General features: G+C 35.4%; 3 protein-coding genes across 4 annotated transcripts in view; 1 reads left to right on the forward strand and 2 right to left on the reverse strand.

Moving 5' to 3' along the window:
- Positions 1-283: 283 nt before the first annotated feature.
- dars2 (aspartyl-tRNA synthetase 2, mitochondrial) lies at positions 284-18,162 on the reverse strand. Of its 2 annotated transcripts, XM_016502866.1 has the most exons (18): positions 18,079-18,162; positions 17,604-17,749; positions 17,418-17,517; positions 17,265-17,331; positions 17,022-17,123; positions 16,827-16,922; positions 15,833-15,956; positions 15,697-15,743; positions 13,959-14,065; positions 12,504-12,573; positions 11,860-12,039; positions 10,744-10,851; positions 10,056-10,118; positions 7,912-8,064; positions 5,476-5,694; positions 3,053-3,163; positions 2,513-2,588; positions 284-1,474 (listed from the first exon to the last, which is right to left on the reverse strand). In XM_016502866.1, the coding sequence occupies exons 1-18, from the start codon at positions 18,132-18,134 to the stop codon at positions 1,278-1,280; spliced, it is 2,022 nt and encodes a 673-aa protein (XP_016358352.1). In that variant the 5' UTR covers positions 18,135-18,162; the 3' UTR covers positions 284-1,277. The 2 variants fall into 2 exon arrangements, with proteins under 2 accessions (XP_016358352.1, XP_016358353.1); XM_016502867.1 differs by having other exon boundaries at positions 17,604-18,149.
- Positions 18,163-18,391: 229 nt separating this feature from the next.
- LOC107700989 (centromere protein L-like) lies at positions 18,392-22,540 on the forward strand. The gene is made up of 5 exons (XM_016502869.1): positions 18,392-18,482; positions 18,821-18,980; positions 19,077-19,328; positions 19,976-20,527; positions 20,624-22,540. Exons 1-5 carry the CDS (start codon positions 18,394-18,396, stop codon positions 20,696-20,698), a joined length of 1,128 nt encoding a protein of 375 aa, XP_016358355.1. The 5' UTR covers positions 18,392-18,393; the 3' UTR covers positions 20,699-22,540.
- A 20-nt stretch (positions 22,541-22,560) lies between these two features.
- Positions 22,561-24,299, reverse strand: part of LOC107700971 (kelch-like protein 20) — a 9,056-nt gene continuing 7,317 nt past the window's right edge. Inside the window, exons 10-11 of the mRNA XM_016502853.1 lie at positions 23,734-23,852; positions 22,561-22,566 (exon numbers count right to left, since the gene is read on the reverse strand). Of these exons, the coding sequence (XP_016358339.1) occupies positions 22,561-22,566; positions 23,734-23,852 (125 nt within the window). The remainder of the gene's footprint in view (positions 22,567-23,733; positions 23,853-24,299) is intronic.

Below are 24,299 nucleotides of genomic sequence, written 5' to 3' on the forward strand. Positions count from 1 at the left end.
TTTTTGTCCCTAGCATCATATTTAGGTACAGTGAGTTCACACTGCTGAAGTATTTACCTGTTGGAGCTAATGCACAGTTTGTATGAAATAGACGCCGACATGGTCGGAGAAGCACAAATTTAAATGTTATGGTTTCAGTCAATGATTTCAGCCCTGTGAAACTGAGAAATTATTTTTTTGTGCTTTTCCAGGTGAGTATTTTTGGTGCATCACTGTATACATTTCTTTTTTTCTGGAGAACACAAAAGAAGATTATTTTGAAGAGTGAAAAGCACTATATGGACAAAAAAAAAGGCATGGAGATGTTTTTGAAAATATCTTATTTTGTGTTCCACATAAGAAAGAAAATCAAGCTGGTCTGGAACAGAATGTTTATGTTTGGGTGAACTATCCCTTTTTAAGAGGGCTACAGGATAAAAGCCCAGACCAGAATTTGAAAATTGATTTGTGGGTCGCATGTATATACTATTAAATTAATGAAGAGCTCTATATCACAGCCAAGGTTTGGTACAGCAATTGTCTCTAGAGTACTAATGGAAATATCTACTGAACGCAGGCAGGCACTTCCAAGTAAACATAGTCATGTAAATAGGCAATGAGTGGGTACTTAAGGAAAAGTCATTGGAAGAACAGCAAAAACAGCATGTCTTACACAAAACTATGTTCACAGCTTGGCAGCCAACTCACAGGTCTGCTTTAAAACAACACTGGCTGTAATGAGTAGCTGTACCTGGGCATGAAAAATGAGCATCTGCTTTTGCAGATAAGGCATCGCTGAGAAAAACTGAAATGTAGCTTTATTTGGTATGTCTGGTGGTGGAGAAAAAATGTAGGATATGATGCATGCTGACTTCACCACAGGGCAGGTGAAGGGGGTGGGGGGGAGCAATGTAAACAGTTGCAATGGAACAACGCTGCCCCCTATTGGAATATTCAATTACGCTCACAATTCACCAGTTTTTCACTGAAACGAATGTAATTAAAAATGTACAGTTGAAAACACTACAGATCATGTATATGTTGAGAAAGTACATGACTGATCTGTTGAAGCAGAAGAAGAAAGTGTTTTGTGATGAGGGGGACACACATATCACCTTCGCTCAGAAGATAGTGCTCAATTCTCCCAGGACAGGAAGTGATCCTGCTGCTTCTGCTCTGAAGTCCATCTCAAGGCATGGACACAGATGGCGACTGCATGGTGCCGATGGAAATTGCGAACCATCTTGCATCCTCGTGCAAACGTAACATCATATGCATATTAACACACATTTTAGAGTTTACACTGAGTTGTCCTGCTGACCTTCTATATCTGCGCTAGGCCAGACTACAGAAATATGGTACGGCTTCAGGTCTTCTTCGGAGACGAAGTCTGGAGCACGACTCATGAGGTCGTGACCTCTGAAGGATTTTGGAAAGGCTATGATGTCTCTGATACTGGGAGCTCCTACAATGATGGACACCAGTCGATCCAGCCCTGTTCAAACGAAAAAAACAGCAATTTTATATTTATTAGGAATGCACAATATATCGTTTCCATATGTATGATGTGTAATGATTTTTTAACTAATTCATTAATGTAATGTGTAATGTTATTACAACTTATTTATTACAAGTTGTATTACAAAAACAAGTCTGAGATCCTGATAATATGCTGATTTGGTGCTCATTTCTTATTATTATTAATGCTGAAAACACAAATATTTTTGTGGAAACTGTGGTAATTTTCTGAATTCTTTGATGAACAGGAAGTTCATCTTTTTAAATCAGAAGTCTTTTGTTACATTATCAATGTCTTTGTCACTTTAGATCAATTTAATGCATCCTTCCTGTATAAAAGTATTAATTGCTTTAGATTAATTAATTAAAAAAAACAACCAAACGTTTGAACTGTAGTGTATATTAAAATATTTTTATAAATATACATTCAATACATTTAATCATGCATGCTCATTCCCTTTATTTTTACATTTGAATGACCCTTTTCATCATCAAATGCTCTTAATTTTAATCTTTAAAAACAATCATTTAATATCACTAAATGTCATCTTTAGAAAATCTCAAAATTAATATACGTTTTTCATACTGTATAATGTTGTGATGCCTGAATTCACTTGTAGCATTTAAAACACCTGATTTTAGTTTTTAGTTATTGAATTTTAAATTACTTACATTTAGTTGACTTTTTTTTTACTCTTTAGATTTTATAATGTAAACAAGAACATGGCAAATGTGTGTATCACAGTTTATGCAAGCTGTAAAAACAGCTCTAGTGCTGCAATACACACAAATAAACCCAAACAGAGGTTCTCGAATGATCAAGGGCACTTCATGCTTCAGTTTACAGTCTCAAGCTGAAACAAAGCTGCCAAAAATTCTTGGCTGGGCAAGCAATTTGAGTTTTTGAGCATGACCGTTCCACTTTAACCAACAGGAGAATGTAATCAACAAGGCCTTTCGGTACCCCAACAACCTTGCAAAAGTCCAAGGTAGCATGTGTTGAATGCACACTCACCTAATGCGATTCCACCATGCGGAGGGGCCCCGGAGTCCAGAGCCTCCAATAAATGGGAAAGGAGTGATGGGTCCTCCTATAACACAAGCAAGACAGAGAAAAAGGACAAAGTGGACCTTAATTCACATCCTTTTCAGCTTGAAAGGGAATTGTTCAGTCTCGGCATGTCTAAATCATACAGATCCATACAACTGCTTTAGTGTCAAGAGAGTAAATAGACCTTCAAAAAGATTTCCTTTGTAGACACAATTTTTAAGATCGACTTGAGCAAAAACACCCTAATGTGGTGTTTCTTCTCCCTGGCTCTTAAGATCCAAAGCATTTGTTTTCTTTAAAGGCAGTTAAATATAGCTTAATGGGTTGCCACAGCGACCGAACGAGTAGTCGGTGGTGCGGAGGTGTTAAGTAAGAGTCACAAATAAGAAAATGGTGCAGTCAGGTATCTGGACACGTCCATTACAAGTGCTTTAACTCGCTGTCAGAGTAGCATTAAATGATGCTCTTTGCCCGCCGTATAATTTTTCACTCTTGTTCCATTACCTTGAGAATTGTGTCCAGGACGTACAGCTGCTGAGAGGCATTGTGGATGCGAATTGAACCTCCTCCGACCTCGCAGCCATTCAGCACCAAGTCGTAATGCTGGCCACGCACCTGAGAGAGCAGATAAACAGGTGGGGGAAACACGTGGAATTCAGAGCAAGATCATACATTTCCTCTATGAAATACTCGGCTCATGAGTGATAAAACTATACAACAGACTATTTCTGGGTATCACCAACTATCTCAGTGTTTTCTAACCACTGTGCCGCGTGACAGGTTGTCAGTTGTGCGGTGGAAAAATAGTCTGGAGACAGATCTCTGCTAGTTCGCAATGCAAGGGTAAATAAAGAACTGATGTTTGAATAGGTACAGCATTTTCTTTACACAAGAAACACTACGTCTATAAAGGTTAATGTTTTTTTGTGTGTGTGTGATTGAAGAGCAGAGAAGAGCATTTGCCATCTAGGTGTAGCTAATATACTGTTTTATATATCCTGTGCATATAGCACTTCATCTTTTATATCATGAGGTTTTGGCAAAAAAAAAATAAAAAAATAACTGCGCGCCCATATAGTTTCAATAAACTTTATAACCTGTAAGTTAATGAAAACGTAATGCGATGCACTTACTGCCTCAGATGCAACCGTTCTAATGATGGACAAAACACATATTGCTGTCATTCGTCATTGTCAGAACAGCCGGCATTGTGGTCTACTCTACCAGGATCAGGAAACAGTCCTCCATAAAATGTGCTGCACACATCTGAATATTTGGGTTGAACTGTTCTGGAACAGTGTTGTAAATACAACTTAACCACTGATTTCTAGTCGTGTCCTCTTTTGGAAGGCCAAACAAAGTAGTTTTGCTTTCACAACGAAACACACAGCGTCACACACGGCGGGCTAGAGAACGGCGCGGCCGGCAGGCTTGAGTGAGGAACGGCCGGCGGGCTTGAGAACGGCGCAGCCGGCGGATTCGACGAAGGAGCGGCCGGCGGGCTTGCAGCAACCACATGTGACGATCCCGGGCTGGACTCCGCTCCCCGGATATCGTCCTCTTTTGGAAGGCCAAACAAAGTAGTTTCGCTTTCACAACGAAACACAGCATCTTTACGACATGGCGGCAACAACAATACTACAGCGAGAATGAAAGTTACGCCTTCTTTCTTTGCGTGAACATTTGGGCGGCGTTATGCAAATCTTCCCACATCGTGACGTAGACATGTGGGGGCGTGTTAGAACGATCCGTTTTAGGTAGGCGTGGTTGACTCTTAACTTTTATAAAGAATATCTCTTTGGATTTGAGACTTTAGTCTTTGCAACTTTACAGATCTTCTTTATGCACCAAGAGCTTGTAACACTCCAAAGAGAAAGGAAAAATTGAAATCGCATCATATGACCCCTTTAAATGTGAGTACTACTTTTGATATAATATCCAGTTTTAATATGCCATTTGGAGCAATGTATGTTTGTGCAATTTTGCTATATTTCAGTGCTTAGTGGTGTGCCATGGGACTTTTTACTTATCAAAACTGTGCCATGGCTAAAAAAAAGTTTGGGAAACACTGAACTATCTCATGGTAAATGCACATCGAAATACATAGTGGGGTCAAAATGCTAGAGACCGCCATTGAAAATGTTTTCTTTTTGTATTTTTCTAATTGCATACATTTTTATTACAAATTATATTATTTATTATGCTATCTAGTACTACATTTTTTTAGGTATAAATAAAAAAAAAAAAAATTTTAAATGATGTCTCAGACTTTTGGACCCCACTATACAGTATGTCACGATTCAATACATTGCGATGAACCATGATATAATAATCTGAAATGTCACTTTTGTCCTTGACAAAATGGATTATTGGATGTCAGAAGTAGGTTTGTTTTGGTAGGTATGAAAACAATTAATTTTTTGTGACATTTACATTATATTTCCAGTCAATTGTGATGACTGGATAAGGATTTTTTAAAATGGTTTTGATTTAGACCAACTAGCTAATTAATCATTCAAACCGATTTGTCAACCCATTTGATGCTTATAATAAAATGACTCCAAAGAAAGATTTTCTCATAAATCATTATGACTTATGAGCAAATATTAGAGCAAAGCACAACTATGTAGAAAAATATACATCACTAAATCATTAGTATAATTTATAAAGGATCATGTGACACTGAAGTCTGAAGTAATGGCTGCTGAAAATTCAGCTTTGCCACCACAAGAATAAATTACAGTTTAAAATATAATAAAAAAATTATTTTAAATTGGAATAATATTTCACAATATTACAGTTTTTACCTTTTAATCAAATAAACACAGCCTATCCTCTAAGTGTTTCCTTCAAAATGCAAAGCTATGATCCTGTAAGGTTAAAAAAAGACAGTCTGTGATGTACTGCCTGAGATGTGTGGTACATACCTTGCGGGGTTGGGTGTACAGCAGATGGGCATCCTCGGGGACTGGAGCAGTGAAGGGATGGTGGGCAGCCTCAAGCATCTCTGGATTATCCTCTTTGGGTAAGAAGAGGGGAAAGTCCACCACCCACAAGAAGTGAAAGACAGATGGGTCACGAACAGGCACACCGTAGCTCTCAAGCAGCTCCACGCACTGCAGTCTCAGCTTCCCCAACAGAGGGCGCTAAAACATGATGCATTCTATTATACAGGTGCATCTCAATAAATTATAATGTCGTGGAAAAGTTCATTTATTTCAGTAATTCATTCCACGACATTCTAACTTATTGAGATGCACCTGTATAGCTAAATAGTGAAGCATTGCAAGAAATCATCAGGACAGAAAGAGGGAATGGGTTCAGACTCAAACCTGCAACACCACAATGGCTTTAACTTAACCTTTTATGTGATTTTGTAATTTTTTTAATATATTTTTATCAGTGATGTATAGTAACAAAGTACAAATACTTCGTTACGGTACTTAAGTACAGTTTTATCTGTACTTTACTCGAGTATAAATATCTGTACTTTACTCGAGTATAAATATTTTTGCTGACGTTTACTTTACTATATATTAAAGGAAAAAATGATACTTTTACTCTGATACATTTCTCCTGAACCTTTCGTTACATTTGCGACTGCAAAGTGCAAAAAATTGAAAGCAATCTTTGCTGATCGGTCATAGCGATATCTAGCTCGTGAATGAATCTTTTGATTCAATTCATATTGTAATTCTTTCTTAATTCTCTTGCTTAAAACAAAATAAATATTTTTTAAAAATCGGCAATCCTATCAGAATTGGCTCATTCGCTTGTAAAAAAAAAAACGGCAATCAGAATCGGCCATGAAAAATCAAGATCAGTGCATCTCTACTGGACATCTTTGACCATCGTGCCTCACTTTGTTCTACTGTCCTACAAAAAAAATGTATGTGAACAATCCCTTTAACTCATATATAATGTATCCTATACATATATCTATATATTATATAATATATTTCTAGACTCTCAGTTAGGTTGACTGATACAATCAGCTGTGACATTATGTATAAAATGTACTTGTACTTGTGATACTTAAGTTGTTTTAATATCAGTTACTTTAAAATTTTTACTTAAGTGTTTTACTATGAGCAACTTTATATTTTACTTGAGTCAATTTCCATAAAGGTATTTGTACTTTTACTGAAGTATGACAATTGGATACTTTATACAACACTGATTTTTATATAGCTTACATTTTTATTTTTTTTATTTCAGTTTATTTTAGTGCTTCAACTTATACTTAATTTCAGTTAGTTGTCAGAGCAACATTTCTGATTTTTAAGTATTTCATATAATGTTTATATTTATATTAGTTTGATTTCAATTACTTAAATGAAGTTTTAGTTAATGACAACAGTTTTTTGGATAACACTTTAGTTATAGGGACCAATTCTCACTACTAACTAGTTGCTAGTTATTTTGGACCCTGCTGACTTTCATTGTAAGTACAAAAACTGTTCCACATTCTTTGAAATATCTTCTATTTTGTTTCACGTAAGAAAGAAGGACATACAGGTTTGGACCAACATGAGGAAATGATGAAAGGTAAGGAAATTATGAAAGTTTGAACTTTTTGGTTTGAACTATCCCTTTAACATACATAAAAAGGTTATGAATGTTTCAGAATAAGAAACAGGACATTCAGGATTGCCTTAGAAAGGACATGTTCTGAGGAGCTACAGATCATTTGGGAATCACTTGTAACCTTGGATTAGTCATTTTAAATTTTTGACTACAACTATTTTTATTAATTCATGAAACAGCCAAAAATTACCCCACATGAGGCTTTTACAATACACGTATTTGAGGGCAGGAACATGCAAATGAAATCCCAAATCTCTAAAGCTATATTTGTGGAGAAAGATCTCCCCCAGTTCTTATTTCTCCCACTTAGCACTAGCAACATCACCATTCATCCCACAACCTCAGCTCACAAAGCTCGCCAGTTATCCCTAGCCATCTCTCACATCTCTGCTTTGTGATTAAACAGCCGTCTCACTTTGTGCCAAGCTCACCATCTGCACCAGCCCCGAGCGAGAGCTGAGGCATGGAAAAGATGAATATTCTTTTAAAAGTGATTAGATCATGTCAGCAATCTTCTTAAGTCATATTTTCCAAAAACCCTTATCAATCACTGTAGGGCATAAAAACTGATGGGAAGGTACATGAGGACATTAAACAGGGACGCTGGGCATTGAATTATTTACTCCAACTGAAAATGTCTTCATGTAACTTGAGGTCCACCTGTAGTTTTTTGTAGATATTTGCTCCCTGAGCTCTCATGATGTTTTCATGAGACTGAATCAGCATGGTTGTATGAATCTGTGAAGATGTGGAACAAAATGGAAGCGGACACACACCACGTTCTCCCGGGGTCCGGCTGTGATGAAGATCAGGTCTCCAGCATTGGCCTGGGCCATCTGGAGCAGCTGCTGTTTGGCCGTGTCCGAAAGCAGCCGGCTGAGAGGGGATTTCAGTGAACCATCTGCCCTTACTGGAACCACACTCACCTCCTGTACAACACACAGTGCAAACGCAGCAATGATCATCCATTTCCTCCACCGGCCCATATTCAATTTCCATTGACAGCATAGGGCACAAACTCTTGAGCAATCATCAGCCTCGAGAACACTGCGGGCTGGTTTCCCAGACACAAACAAAGCCAAGACCTGGACTAAAACGGATAGCAATGGAGAATCACCTTTGACGGTGCCATTTAGTTCAAGCCAAAAGCACTAGCTCAAAGTTCACTTTCCATTTATAAATACAGACAGAAGACAATATAGACTAGAGTGTTTGGAGTGGGAAAACTAAGCAGAACAGTCGGCTATCAGAAGTATTAAAGAAAATGTGTTTTTTTTTTAGATTTCTTTTTGGACTTTTTATTTTATTTTATTGGATAGTAGAGATTTGACAGGGTGGAATGTGAGAGGTGGACGGCACTGGAATGTAAAACGAGCCAGAACTTGAATTTGGGTCGCCCAAACCGAACCACTGAATTCATTAAAAGGCTTGACTACACTGGTCGTTCTGTATGACTTTGATTCACCAAAAAGAAACGACTCATAAGCTGTTATGAGTCTGAATTAGCTGTTCAGGAGTCAGACTACACTGGTTGTGCTATATGTTTTTATTAATAACAAAGCAATGACAAATCATTCATTTGGGAATCGGTTGGTCAACTCTGCTCATGCTGTATGGTTCTAATTCCCCAAAAATAAACGACTCAAAAATAATTTGTTTGGGAATCAGTTGATTTACAAAAAACAAATAACTTAAAAGGTCCATTCATTTTGGGAACTGAACTACACTGGTTACGCTATATGTGACCCTGGACCCTGTGTCTTAAGTCGCTTGGGTATATTTTTAGCAATAGCCAAAAAAACATTGTATGGGTCAAAATTATAGGTTTTTCTTTTATGCCAAAATCATTAGGATATTAAGTAAAGATAATGTTCCATTAAGATATTTTGTAAATTTCCTACCGAAAATATATCAAAACTTACATTTTGATTAGTAATATGCATTGCTAAGAACTTAATTTGGACAAATTTAAAGGCGATTTTCTCAGTATTTTGATTTTTTTGCACCCTCAGATTCCAGATTTTCAAATAGTTGTATCTCGGCCAAATATTGTCTCCTATCCTAAGAAACCGTACATCAATGGAAAGCTTATTTATTCAGCTTTCAGATGGTGTATAAATCTCAATTTCAAAAAATTGACCCTTATGACTGGTTTTGTGGTCCAGGGTCACATATGTTTCAAAAATTTAATTCTGTCATCATTTTATCACCTTCATGTTGTTCCAAACCCATATGACTTACAGTAATCTGTAAAACACAAAGAAAAATATTCTGAATTTGACTATCTGATTTTTTGTCCATACAAGGAAATTTAATGGGGTCCAAAACACCATTGCACCCATTTGACTTCCAGTGTATGCAAGTTTGGAATGATATGAGGGTGACAAAATTATTACAACTTTCATTTTTGGGTGAACTCTCCCAATATTTAGGGACAGTTCCCTCATTATGAACAATATTAATATAGATTGTTTGCCTTTGCAGCACCACTAACAAGAGCAGACTGAGGCAAGAGGCAAATTAGTATTCGTTTTTAACTCGTTACAATGCATCTAACATGAATTAACATGAAAAATGGATCAAACAATTTTATATGATATGAATCATTACAAGCCATAAATTAGATATGTACTACATATGGTGTGGAGACCACCACACCATATGTACACATATTACATTCCCTTTGTAAGACTCCATGGACGGCCTACAACACAAATAGGGAGCTGTGTCCCTCTAGTGAGGTCGATCTTGCCTCAGGGTAAGTATGCTGTGTGTTACATTTGACTGTTTTACCACCAAATCATCCTGACTTATTGATTACTTTTCAAATAAATATTTCAGGAGACTTCCAGTAATGTGCGCACACTGAATGCTGGTGGCGTTTCATCAGCAAACAAAGGAAGAAAGACTCACAACTCACCTGACCATACTGTGTCTTGGCTGCTTGTTTCAGGAACTCTAAGTCTTTGCCCTTCAGGTATTTCTGCGGAAGAAATGCCACACACAGTTAGCTTCAACTGCTTCAGAGGTAGTATAAGGGGGAGAAGACGGACCACTCTTAGATATACAGTATGAATGGGAGAAACTGTAATGCACAACACATGCAGTTAATTTTCAATAAAAGTCTAAATAGAATAAAGACCATGTGAATTACATCATTGATTATGCTGCTCATTGATTTCCCATATAATAAGTTAAATAATTTTAATAAGTTAAAAGGAGTTAATAAGTTAAAAGGAGCACATTTCTGGTTTGGTGACTCCTTGAAGGGCAAGAATATGAATTCTAAGGAATATAAAAAGAATTTTAATCTTATCAATACTAATTTGTTAGTGATTAATTCCGTTCTTTTGAGCTGCAAATGAAATTCATTTAATACTGAGTTTACTAATGTGGCAAATTATTTCATTGATTGATACATTCATTCAGCCCATAATAATTATTAGTCTGAAAACCAGGCTACACTGATTGTGTTGTCAGTTTTAAATCACTAGAAAGAGCTGCTTGAAAAGATTAATTTGTTTGGAAATCAGACTACACTGACTACGCTGTAGATTCAGTTGTGGTGTTGGGACATAAGAATGAGAATCTCCAGATTCTGTCCTTACCGTTCCTTCTGGGACGCAGATGGCCTGAATGCAGCCACTCGGTTTAAGAAGTGCATCTTTGATGAACTCGATTTGCGATTCCTGGAATGCTGTGGTGACATCCACAAGCTGAATAAAAGAAAACACTTCAGAATTAACTTGTGGAGTTTTGCCACTCAGTCGACAACTATCACATCAGGACACAAAGGGAATATAAATTTATTATTAAGACAATTTGTGTAAATTTAGTTGTGTCTTGTGGAATATATGTAAATATATATATATATATAAAAAAAAAAAATTATAATAAAACTTAAAAAATTATAAAAAACATGTAATTAAAACAAATGCATACACTGCCATTCAAAGGTTTGGAGTAAAAAAAGACCAAGCATGCATTTATTTGATCAAAATACAGTAAAAAAAAACAATATTGTGAAATATCATTACAATTTTAAATAACTTTCCTACTTTTATATATTTAAAATGTAATTTATTCCTGTGCTGTCAAAGCTGAATTTTCAGCAGCCATTACTCCAGCCTTCAGTGTCACATGATCCATCGAAAATCATTCTAATATGCTGATTTGGTGCTCAAGACACTTTTTATTATTAGCAATGCTGAAAACAGTTGTGCTGCTTAAATATATTATGTTGGAACCAGTAATACTTTTTTCAGGATTATTTGATGAATAGAAATTTCAAAAGAACAGCATTTATTTGAAATATAATTTTTTTGCAACATTATAAATGCTTTTACTGTCACTTCTGATCAATTTAATTTATTAATAAATTATTAATTTCTTAAAAAAAAAAATGACTGACCCCAAACTTTTGAATGGTTGTGTATTTAACATTTATCTCTTATTTATCGAAATGCTAAAACAACACAGATTCAGCAAAAGGCTCTGTAAATCTATGAGCAGAACTGAACGCATTCAGGACGCACACAAGTGCAAGAAAACGTATCACGAGGGATTCATTTTTAATTGTTGAGCACCGCATGAAATTCTGTGATGTGTGGGGAAACAGGATGCCAGCACAGCGTGACGCCAAGGACGGCCAGCATGCAAACAACCTCATTGATGTCTTGCGTCCAATCTAGGATGATGTGTACAAAGAAAGAACATGCGGTCACCTTCATCCCAAATCTAGTGTCTGGTTTGTCAACTCCATAGTCTCTTATGGCTTCCTCATAAGTCATGGAGGGAAAAGGAACATTAATCTGTCCTTTGTCCTCTGGCCAGGAGTAATGGACCAAGCCTTCAATCAAACTCATGACTCCCGCCTGGTCTACAAAGGATATTTCAATATCCACCTAGGAGATGTGTCAACAAAAAAGAGAGAAATGAGCGAAAATGCTTTGTTCACACTGCACATGAATATGATTTGTTTTTCAAATTTGATCCTTTTGCTCAGACGGTGTATAAAATGTGATTTTAATTGGATTTCAAATTAATTTTGAACGCAGTTTGGATCAGGTTTTAGATGTCATGTGTTTTTTTGCAATTCAAAACATTGACAACTAATCGGATTTGACACAAATGCACCAAAAAAGGAAAAAAGTTCAGATTTTTGCTGCCTGTCTGAACAGAAGCGAAATGGTCTTTTGGGGTTCATGATTTTTAGTCTGAGTGAGAATCCTGCAAAGCCTGTTAGCAGCTCTCACTCTCACGAGTGGAAGTTAGAGCGAGCCACATCATTAGCACAATCAATATTCATCTGCATCAAAATCGAGCCCCAGTTTCACAGATATTGTCAGACATGCTGCGGCATCATTACCTGTGTGAATTCAGGCTGTCTGTCAGGCTTGGAGCCCTCGTCTCTGTAGCAGCGAGCGAGCTGAAAGTACCTGAGATTGCAGGAGATAACCAGCAAGTGAGTGACTGTGGACCAATACTGACTGACATTTTTAAATCATGCATAGCATATCATTTTCCTTTGACAGACTTTTCATTAAAAATAGCCTGCAGTCCTGGCTTAGCGCAACTACTAATTCAAAGAAATGTGCTGCCAAAATTGAAATTAAAATGAGACTATTGTGGCCATTATCATTTATCAAACTCTAATAGAAACTAGACTTTTGCATTTTCTGAACAAAATGAGAGAGGTGCTTACCTGTGCAAAAATGTCAACACAATACTAGTGTGTTCTGAGTGGTTGCCCACCCTCTCTCACACTTTTGTTCACCTGGTTTTGCTTCAACTTTATTTCACAAAAGAAATCTCTTTTTAAGTATTTAAAGGTGCACTCAGAATAATACTATAATATTTATAATTAAAAAATAAAAAAATAATATACACTACCATTCAAACATTTGGGGTCAGTAAGATTCTTCAATGATTCTGAAAGAAGTTTATGCTGCTCAGGAAGGCTTTAAAAACAGTAAAATAAAAATAAAAACTTTAAAACTCTGATATACTGTGAAATATTATTATGATGGCAAGTCTGAATTTTCAGAAGCCATTACTCCAGTCTTCAGTGTCAAATGAAAATAAAAATCTTACTGCCCCAAACCTTTGAACAGTATATTTATATAGTATATTTATAATTATTTAAAAAAATGTTGCATTACAAATAAAATGGGAAATCATAACAGGGGAACCCATATTGGTTATTGGTCGATATTAGAGATTTTTTATTTATCAGCTGACCTCGGATATTTTATTGTACATGTTCATTTCCTCTACGTTTACATTTATATGATATCTGCCATCATCTCACACTCACTTAAAGAGTTGAGTTTAAAATGATCATATAATTAGGTCCTGTGAAATCTGACAATTCTTTAATGTTAACTACTCTTACTATTTTAACTCTAGACCCCTTTAATACACATACATTGTAAGCAAAGTTAAACATGTCAGCAGCAACCCACACAGTGACTGATGTGCTGATACCACCTCACAATTCGAAATTATTAGAAAAAATGAGAAAAAATCTTCAAAAAGCGGCTAGAATTCAAAGCAGCATTCTAATCCGTATCAGGCAGTAAACTCCACATACATGTCACTGTTTTGGCATTTTGCACAGCATTAGAATAAATGCAGTTCTGCACAATTCAGAGCTGCTAACATCTAAGACTAATACTTATTCCGAGAGTGTGTTGGCCAACAGTGTGTAGCTTTGTTTTCAAGGTGCTGTCAGTCAGTGAAGGCAGAGTTTAGTGAACATGCCAAGCATCTGACAACAATCTGTGAATATGAAGGAAAGGAAGGAAGAAAATATGCTTTTTACCGGTCTATGCCAGCCACCATAAGAAGCTGTTTGAACTGCTGTGGGCTCTGTGGAAGAGAGTAGAACTTCCCAGGGTCTCCAGATGGCACCACAAACTCTTTGGCACCCTGAGAAACACAGTTACACTTGAATAAACTCTGTGTATTCCTGCCTCTCACAGAGAACTGAATCAGCCAGCATATCTCAAGCCAATCTGATAAATGAAAGTCACATTATGAAATACAAAAGAGAGAAGCAAAAATAAATTAGCACAGTTCAGGGGGAGGAAAAAAAAAAAACATGCAAAATATAAAAAAATGTAAAACACCTCAATGGCTTCCAATGATTTGTCTATGTATCAATGCAACTTAATACCTTTCTATCTATCTATCTATCTATCTATCTATCTATCTATCTATCTATCTATGTATCCATCCATCCATCCAACCATCCATCCACCCACACATCCTTCTATCTATTCACCCATCCATCCATCCATTAAAAAATAGATGGGTTTTGTATACAGAGAAGTCCTCCTACATAAGATAGATGGTTATTCAACACCTACAACTGTAAAAATCCGATGGGTCATTTAGCAGACATTGTAACATTCCAGATGATCATCTGCCCCCTACTGACCACCTTGTTGTACCATAGACTTTTCCGCAGCTGTACTTGTACTATTTGGAAGGCAGTTTTTAATGATGCACCGAAATGAATTTATGTAGCCAAAAGTACTGAATTTTTTAGAAATAAATAACAAGTCTAATAATAGTATAATTATGAAGTGATTTCACTAACGTCAATTTGTGTGACTTTACAAAAACATATAGGCTCAAACCATTTTTAAAATATTGTTTAAATTAAGCGACAACAGTATAGAAAAAACACTGCAGTTATGTATATGTCAATGGTGGAAAATGCAATTGTTTTTAAGTGTGTCAATCACACATTGTGCATGAATGTAAAAAAAAATGCTTTCAATTACCGATATCATTGTATAAATTCATTATTCTCACTCAGCCTTGATTAATTTATTAAGCAAACTGAAGTGTCCAGTAACAGCGGGGTTACCAAGATAAAGTGAGTAGCATTCAGACGCTCATACATATGTATCAAAGCTTTAAAAGTTTTAAAAGACCATTCGCTGAAAACAGATGTAAAAGTTCTTAGAACAACAAAGCCAGAGGGAACAAACCAGAGTGATGTGATTGCTCAGAATTGTTTTTGGGTAATGATCTGACAATATTTCGTACCAGCTGTATTTTGTTGATGTTTGGGCAAGCCTTACAGGGGTTTCTTGCAGGAGACAAGAGACAGAAGCATAGAAGCATTGTGTAGCGTAAAATAAACTCTCATAAATTCAACCTTTCTGCAATTACAAAATGTTTTTATGCTTAGTGTGTCAAGCTACATTCTGCACAATACATCCTCTACATTCTTTGGATTTGGCTCAGTAAGTATTAGATTTGTTTTGTGTTTTTTTTATGAGTGAAAGATTGGAAGTTTAATAAAGTTATCAAATAAATAAACACTCATGCCACGTTTCTGAATTCCTGAAGATTTGGAGTGCATATGAATAGCAAGCACATATTATATATGAATATATTTTTCTTAACAATTCCATATTGATTAAATGTGCAGAGCAACATGGGATAGATTCCTATGAAACAAAAAATAGTGTGTATCTGAATTAGCATCTTGCATTATATTTCGGTTATAAGAATGACACTTGATTTATACAGAAAAAAATATTTACCCCTGGTGTTCTCTTAAACAGTGTTGGTGTTTCCACATCCACGAATCCTTGGGGAAAGACAGGTAATGTCCAGTGAGTTTTGTAGTACATGAACAGATGTATGTACAAGCATGAATATACCACTGTAAATCCTCACTATGCAAATTGCAAAGGTACTCCCTCATTTTCATCACCATTTGTGATCTCAGTCTTAAATTGTACTGCATCCTGGGTGACCGAAGATCAAGATAGCGATACTGCATCCGGAGGGCTTCAGATTTCTTCAAGGCGAACAAAAGAATTAAAATTAAACATATCAGGGATTTTTTTTTATCCAACTTGGACAACAAGTGTTACTCTGTGAACCTCATAACTTCATATACATAAAGAAAAGAACATCCATCTGCAATGAAATTCATTGGCTATTGCACAGCAAATGACATATCACAAACACTGTCAAGAAACACTCCAAGGTCATAATTCATATTTTTAAGCCAATTAAGATTTTTTTCATTGTGACATCATTTCCATGACACTGAATCAAAGATCCTGTCCTTGTCCCTGCAAGATAACGGATAAAAAGTAACAACAAATAGTTAAATAATTGTATAATTTTACAATAAATAAATTAAAAAATGCATACATAAATAAATACTGTTTTTTTTTTACTTTCTATTCATTAAAGAATCCTGAAAAAAATGTTCTAAGAAATTTAATGTAATAAGATGTAATAAGAAATGTTTCTTGAGCACCAAATCAGCATATTAGAATCATGAAAGATCATGTGACACTGAAGACTGGAGTAATAGCTGCTGAATATTCAGCTTTCATCAGAAGAATAAATTACATTTTAAAATATATGAATATAAAAACAGTCATTTTAATTTGTAATAATATTTTACAATATTACTGTTTTTGATAAAAAAAATAAAAAATAAATAAAAAACTTTAAAATAAATTTAAAAGAACCCAAAATTTTGAATGGTATCTTTTTTTTTTTCCTTTTGATTTTGTAGTGAAATATGACCTTGTTATGTTCTTTATGAGATTTACTGAAGAACTACTGTAAGCAAAACTAGAACTACTTCATAATGCAAATTTAATGCATGCAACACTTTTTTATATAGTCTAAAAAAAATATTTTTACTTACTTTGACAAATTCTTTAATTTCAAATGGCAGCTTTCGACAGGTATTCAACACTTCCATGCTCTCAGCACAGACCTCGATTTCTCCTGTGGACATTTTCTAATATTGAATAAAAATTACAAATGAACACATATTTCACACTGACCTGTAAAGTGTCAAACTTTTCTCTTTATTGTGCATATGAACAGACATAGCAACCTTATTCTCCTGTCCCTCTGGTCTACACCTGACCCTTCCTTTAACCATGATGACCGACTCCACAGTGAGACCAAGAAAAGCATTCTTCAGTTCTGATTTGGACTAAAGAAATAAAGTGTCAAAGAAAAATATACAGTAATGGTGAAAACACGTTACTGCAACAAATTAACTAACATAAGTGGGTAAGCACCAGAATTAAATGATCAGACACAGAATAGGAAAGCAATAAAAGCGTGCTGCTACCTCATCCTGTGGGATAAGAATTTGCACCAATCCACTGAAGTCTCTCAAGATCACAAAAAGATCTTGCCTAAACAGCCAAGTACAGATATGTTGATCTGATATAGTGATGTGGCTCAAGTGAATTTTTGAAAGAGTAAACATTGTGTCTCAAACCTCAAGTACTGAATCCAGCCACATAAAGTAACCTCTTCATCTACATGACTGGAGCACAATTCTCCACACGTGTGGCTTCTCAATGAAAAACTGCTTTGACCTACAAGACACAAAAAGATATCACACTGAAACGACCGAAAGGGGCTATTACAAATACACTGTCAAGTTTAATGAAGGTCACATTACCTGATGAGTAAGTAGAGCAGCTTCTGGAGATGTTATAAGCCCATGCTAACGAATTTGGAGGTAAAGATGGTTTTGTGGAATAAATATGATTGATGGAAGGTACTGCTCTTCTGCTATACAGACACCTCAACACCTGCTGGGTTGATCTAAACAAAAAGAATCTGTATTTGTTTGCCATTGTCCTGAATGCGGGGTCGTGGTGTATCTGGCTAAAAATGATTCTTTCTTGTCTTTAACAAATGAAAAGATACTTCTCAGAGCTGTTACTTCACACAACTGTGTATGTTTTGTTTATGTCCCCTATGTGTACGCAAGTCTAGAGCTATATATCCAGTTACATTATTGCAGTGAATGTGACACTGACGGTCACCTGTTTTTCTTTCCTTTCCTTAACTAATTCGGTCTACACATAATACAGACACCTATAAAATTTGCCTCGCATGGCATATAAAAATAACTGAACTAAATTCAAAACCTTAATCCAGATGAATTTTCACTGACATTCTGAATCGTGAAAGTTGTGAACTGCATCCGTGTGCTGCAGCTTTAACATGACTAATCAAACAAGAACTAATCGATTTAATCTTTTGTAACATGACAATAAACAACTTTTATTATTTTTATGTACCATAATTTGGTTATTATTACTATAATTGGTAATTTAATCTGTCAACACCATTTATTTATCCTGGTAAGTATGATCTAGAGTCGACTAAATGTAGAAATATATGATACATATTTCTCTTGGTAGCAGCAATCGATTAGTATTCCTGACCCGCACCGTTGCACGATGGGAAAACGGGATGTTCAAGTCCTCTTCCTGCTTTTTTTTTTTTTGTGGCTCGGTGTGTTTTTGTTCATCATGGAGGGGAGAGGAAGGTACGACAGATTTAATATTTTTAACTTCTTTTAAAACGTTTTGTCGCGCAGAATTCTTATTTGAAACACAACACGTTTGCGCGTCTCGCTTAATACAACGATAATGGATCATGCAGTGGTTTAGCAAACTAATAGTAGCGGTTGTCTGAACTGTTGTCTTTTGTTTGCTGATCAAGTGGTTTGTTTAAATGCTTTATAACTTCAATATTTAGTGTATTTTAAGCATATAACATAGTTTATTCATTAACACAGAAGTTACTGACTGTTGTTGGTTCCATTAGTAGTAGAGTCGTTATTAATAACCATAACGTTATCTGTTGCTTGTATTACCCATGCAGTGCCGTCAATACTCCCGCCAGCAGACCTGTTACTCGTAGAAGCAAAAGTTATGGTCGGAGTTGTGTAGAGGCATCCTCATATTTCTGGCAAACACCAGGACATTTAGCAGTCTTGAAGATCCCAACCAGTAGAGGGACTGCCAAATCACAAACAATCACTGTAAGGGATCATAGAAATGACTCGTTCAGTATATCTCAATATGCTGGTACTGATATAGACTGGCTTGAGTGTCAAATGTCTTTATTCTTTCTACAGAATAAGGTTGACCCTGAGCATATTGCTCTTCTGGTAAAAAATGAGTGGAAGCTGTCCTTCATCACCCCTTTGCATCACTTCAGACATACACAGCTGAAATCATATTCCAAACATCTTTCAGCCTTCATTGTAGCAGAGAAACAGCACGGAGTTGCAGTTGAAGTCGGGCTAGAAGCAGGATTTAAGGTCACGTTTATTGCAGTTCTTGGATTGGCTGAGACCGATGAGGATGCTGAGACTGTTTTCATTCAGGTAAGCCTGAATAGGTTGTCTTTTTTTTTTTTTTTTTAAAGAAATATACTTTTATTCAGTAAGAATGCATTAAATTGACCGAAAGTAAATATAATTTATAATTATAATTTTAGAAAAGATTTCTGTTTTAAATAAATGCTTTTCTTTTTGTACTTTCTATTCATCAATTAATCCTGAAAAAAAATGCATCGTTTCCACAAAAATAAAAATATTAAGGAGCATACCAGTTTTATAATAATTAAAAGTAATTATTGAGCACCAAATCAGCATATTGGAATGATTTCTAAAGGATCACATGAAAAGTTTGGGATCAGAAGGTTTTTTTTTTTTAATCATTAAAGATTCATTCAATTTGGTGACAGTAGATACTGTATATTGACATTGCTACAAAAAGTTGCTTTGAACTTCCTATTCATCAAAGAATCCTGGAAAAAAAATACTTAATACAATAATATTAAGCAGCACAACTGTTTTCAACATTGATAATAATAAGAAATGTTTCTTGAGCACCAAATCAGCATAGTAGAATGATTTCTGAAAAATGATATGACACTGAAGATTGGAGTAACGGCTGCTGAAGATTCAGCTTTTGAACAGTAGTTTATAAATATGCCACATTTATGTTCATTTTTCTCTTATTCCCTCAGATCCAGTCCAAACCAGTATTTGCTGCAGTGGCAGATGCACCGAAAGTTGTCTGGCGCGGTTGGCTCACATGTGTCAATGGTGATCCGGAGTACCTAAGGTCACTGCCTCCGGATTTTATCAGCTTACCTCTGTTTTGCACGAGTGGACCGGAGTCTCTTACAACCCTGGTTAAATCTTGGTTCGAGAGGGCTTTTGATTGCAACTTTGGTTCTTTGGCTTTAAACTCCACCACTCTCAATTGGCTGGCTGCTCTGTGGACTGGTTGCCATCCCACCTGCAATATCAGGCATCTGAAACTGGCCTGGAGCCTTCCGACACAGCCACCCCTGGATGTCTCGTATACAGTTAACCCACGGGATGCGTGGGAACTCTGGAACAGCATTCACCCAGAGGAGAGTACAGATGACCTGATCGACATTAAAGAGGTCCAGTCTTTCATCAACGGGCTGGAGACTCATTTTTTCAGACACTTTAAGATCTACCTGTCTGCTGGCACACTTGTAAAAGTATCTACCGTTCTGGGATCAGCACATCTTGATGGGAAAATCAAGGTAATTGTTATGTGTCAGTGTCATATCTATTCATTGTTTATACAGCGTGTGCTGCATTGCATCTATAATTGTTATAGCTTGATTTTTCTCTTTCAGATCGGAAACAGTGACTACATCACCACCTTACTTACCCTGCTGACAGAATGTGCTCTTTTGAAAATGGCAACCTAAAATCTGCTTCCTACTTTAGATTTGTAAATGCATTTTTGGTTTGTTGGGTTTTTTTTTTTTTTATTTCTATGCCATCTAAACTTTTATATCTTTTAAAGCTTGGCGTCTCATATTTATTTTTTTGTGCTGTAAAATGTCTGTTTGTTTTCCAGCTTTTAAAATTGAACTTTTTATTCTGTTTTCAGATGCCTGTTTTCTTTTCTTTAACTTACTAGAGTTTTATCAAGACAAATAACATTAGATCAGTCCATAAGGCTTATATTAATGTGATACAACTCATTTATCACAAATAAATCTGATTATCAACTGTGTAAATTTATCCCAACTACATGTATAGGTTCTTAATTTAGTTCACACAAATAGGCATTAGTATGTCTATTAGTATATTGTAACATGTTTATATTTTATACAAACATTTTGAACCCTTTAAAGTATGTAAATCACTTAGGGATATTTGTTATCTTTACACAATGAATAGTGGCTTGATTTTGGTTGTTTAGATGTGTTTTGATTCAGGGCCTCTGAAATTTTCTGATTACGTTTTACTAGCAGTGCCAACAATGTCAGAATCGAACAATCTAAATATATAACATTTTACAAAGCATGTAGGTAGAACTGGCAAGCAGAAGTCTGTTCTAATGTTAGCTTGGATTTTAAAAGATCGGTTTCTTATTTTGTAATTTATTTAAATCGACTGTGTTGTTGCATATTACTTTCTTTAATTTGCACTCAAAACATCTTTCATTAAAACATTTACATCAGAAAAGGACCTAAGATGTGCATAACAACGTATTTGAATAGTTACCTTTCGTCTCTCAATAAAGCACAAATCTAAGTAGAATTTTTTTTATTTATATTTTAACATATCTCCAAATTCGTTCAAGGAAAAATTGGACATTTAGATTCGAGTCTAAATCAGTGGTTCTCAAGCAGGAGGCTACAAGATGACTTAAAATTATTTAAAATAAGTTATATGCTTAAGTTAAATGCTAAAAATTACTATAAAGCATGTTAAATGTGAAGAACAGAGTCCTTGGAATTGATTTAATTACAAAAATCACTGTTATTCCTATTGTATCTATTGACACTCCTAGTTTCAATTCAAAATTTTTTTAAAAAACAAGCTGCTTTGTCATCATTACAGCAGAAGTACCAGAGAAAATATTGTCTTGAACAATGGGGGGCCTCAGAGTCAAGAAGGTTGAGAACCACTGATCTAAACCTCATGGAAAAGGTTGATCAACTATAAACACAATTTCAATATTGACTGCAAACATCTGGACTACTTTTCTTTGGATATTTTATTTACACTTTCAAAGTTTTGAAATGTATTGACAGTTGAACATCTTTAAAATTAAATAAGATAAGATCATGGAAGATATACTTTATGTAACCGTATTTCAACACCAAGATTAGAACACGTACCTGTCCTGTGGGAAGAAAAAAAAAACTTCATTTAAAAAAATAAATAAATAAAATGTAAGGGCAGTTGTAACATTTCAAAGAGATTCATCCCATATTCAGTAACAAGCTTAACATTACATTTCTGACCATACATGCAGGCTACTACTGCAAACCTGTTTGTTCTTAAATTTCAGATTATGAAAAATCTATTTTTATCTTGGGTCCTCATACTTGCATAAAATAATACATCCAACAAGATAAAACAAAATACAAACTTTAATAGAAAAGATAGAGTGGATTAAAGTGCATGGACTGATTCATTGATGCATTCGGTTGTATAAAAGTAAACAAATTGATATGTCAAACCTGTTTTTGACTGCTTCATTAGATTGCAATGTTTCAGGAGGGACTGCATTTTCAGTACACCAAAGAAAGAGAAAACACATCAACTAATCTGCTTACATCTGGTAAAAATGCAGAAGAACAGTTAATGCTCAGTGTACAGCTCTGTTCAAACCTAAACTTAAAGAAATGGTAAAGATATCACAGTGCATCCAATTCAGACTAGAACATCAATCAGGGAAACATTTGCTCATAAGAACGAGCGTCATTCACACCAATCCCCAGCGACGTGCGTTTCAGGTTACTGTAGTTATTCTTCAATGCAGTCAAACAGACCAACAGAAGTCTAGTTCCTTCCAGAAAAACAAACGCTCTGGCTGATGCTTTTCCAGCTGCTGTTTCTCTCTTCGAAACACTGCCTTTGGCTATTCTCAAGTATGAAAGAGAAACCAAATGTAAAAACCAAATGGAGTGATGTTCTATGGCCAGGTGAGCCTCCTCAGAGCAGATTCAGGAGATGGTATACCTTTGCCATCTCAGTAACTGGAGACAATACTCAGTTTTTAACAGGCTTTCCTCTTGCATGATGTGCAATGTCTCTATGAGGCACAAGCTATGGTGAGGCATCTGTGAGATGGATACTGTAGGTGTTACCATATATGTGATTCACAGTGAGTCATTTTTATCACACCAACGCCACCTCCCAACCTCCTGTAGTTCATTCCACCATATAGCCTTAAAAAAAAACAATCATAAAAATCATACAATTAGCAACTGGAAAATAATATATAACATGATTCAATATAAATAACTTTAAAATTTTGTAAAAATGTTTTGTCTCTTACAAAACTGCTCATCAAGGCTGCATTTATTTGATCAAATATTTTAAAATGTAATTTATTCCTGCGATAGCACATCAGAATTTTCAGCAGCCATTACTCAAGTCCTTCAGAAATCATTCTGATATGATTAGGCACTCAAAAAACATTCATATTATTACTATCAATGTTGAAAACTTTGTTTCAACAAGTTGTGCTGCTTAAAGGGGTCATATGATGCGATTTAAATGTTTCCTTTCTCTTTGGAGTGTTACAAGCTCTTGGTGCATAAAGTATGCAATTTTTTCTAGGATTTGATGAATAGAAAGTTCAAAAGAACAATTTATTTGAAATGTAATTTTTTTTTGTAACAATGTAAAAGTCTTTCCTTTCACCTTTGATCAATGTAATGCATCCTTGCTGAATAAATTTATTACTTTCTTAAAAATAAAAAAATAAAAAAAAGTGTACATCTCTGCCACCCACAGAGTAGATCATGTCCTGGTATACGGCACAGCCCAGGTGTTTCCGACGGGTACCCATGGGTGCCACTGTATGCCAGCGGTTCTCTTGAGGGTTAAACCGCTCCACTGCCAACAAAATCACTGTTAATAAACATTCTGCATCTTCTTAATAATATGACATTCAGCAATCAACACTATCAAACTATTCAAACATTTGGAGTCGGTAAGATTTTTTATGTTTTTGAAAAAAAGTCTTATGCTCACCAAGGCTGCATTTATTTGATTAAAAATACAAAACAGTAACATAGTGAAATGTTATTACTATTTTAATACATTTTAATTTTTTGTAATTTATTGCTGTTAGTAAAAGCTGAATTTTCAGCAGTCTTTAGTGTCACAAGATCCATAGGAAATCATTCTAATATGCTGATCTGCCTCTTAAGAAACATTTCTTATTTTCAATGTTTGATGTCTTGTCAATATTTTTGTGGAAATCGACATACATTTTACAGGATTCTTTGATGAACAGAAAGTTCAAAAGAACAACATTTATTTGAAATAGAAATATTTTGT

The sequence above is a fragment of the Sinocyclocheilus anshuiensis genome, unplaced genomic scaffold, assembly GCF_001515605.1.
Source record: "Sinocyclocheilus anshuiensis isolate Anshui unplaced genomic scaffold, SAMN03320099.WGS_v1.1 scaffold1143, whole genome shotgun sequence".
Lineage (NCBI taxonomy): Eukaryota > Metazoa > Chordata > Actinopteri > Cypriniformes > Cyprinidae > Sinocyclocheilus > Sinocyclocheilus anshuiensis.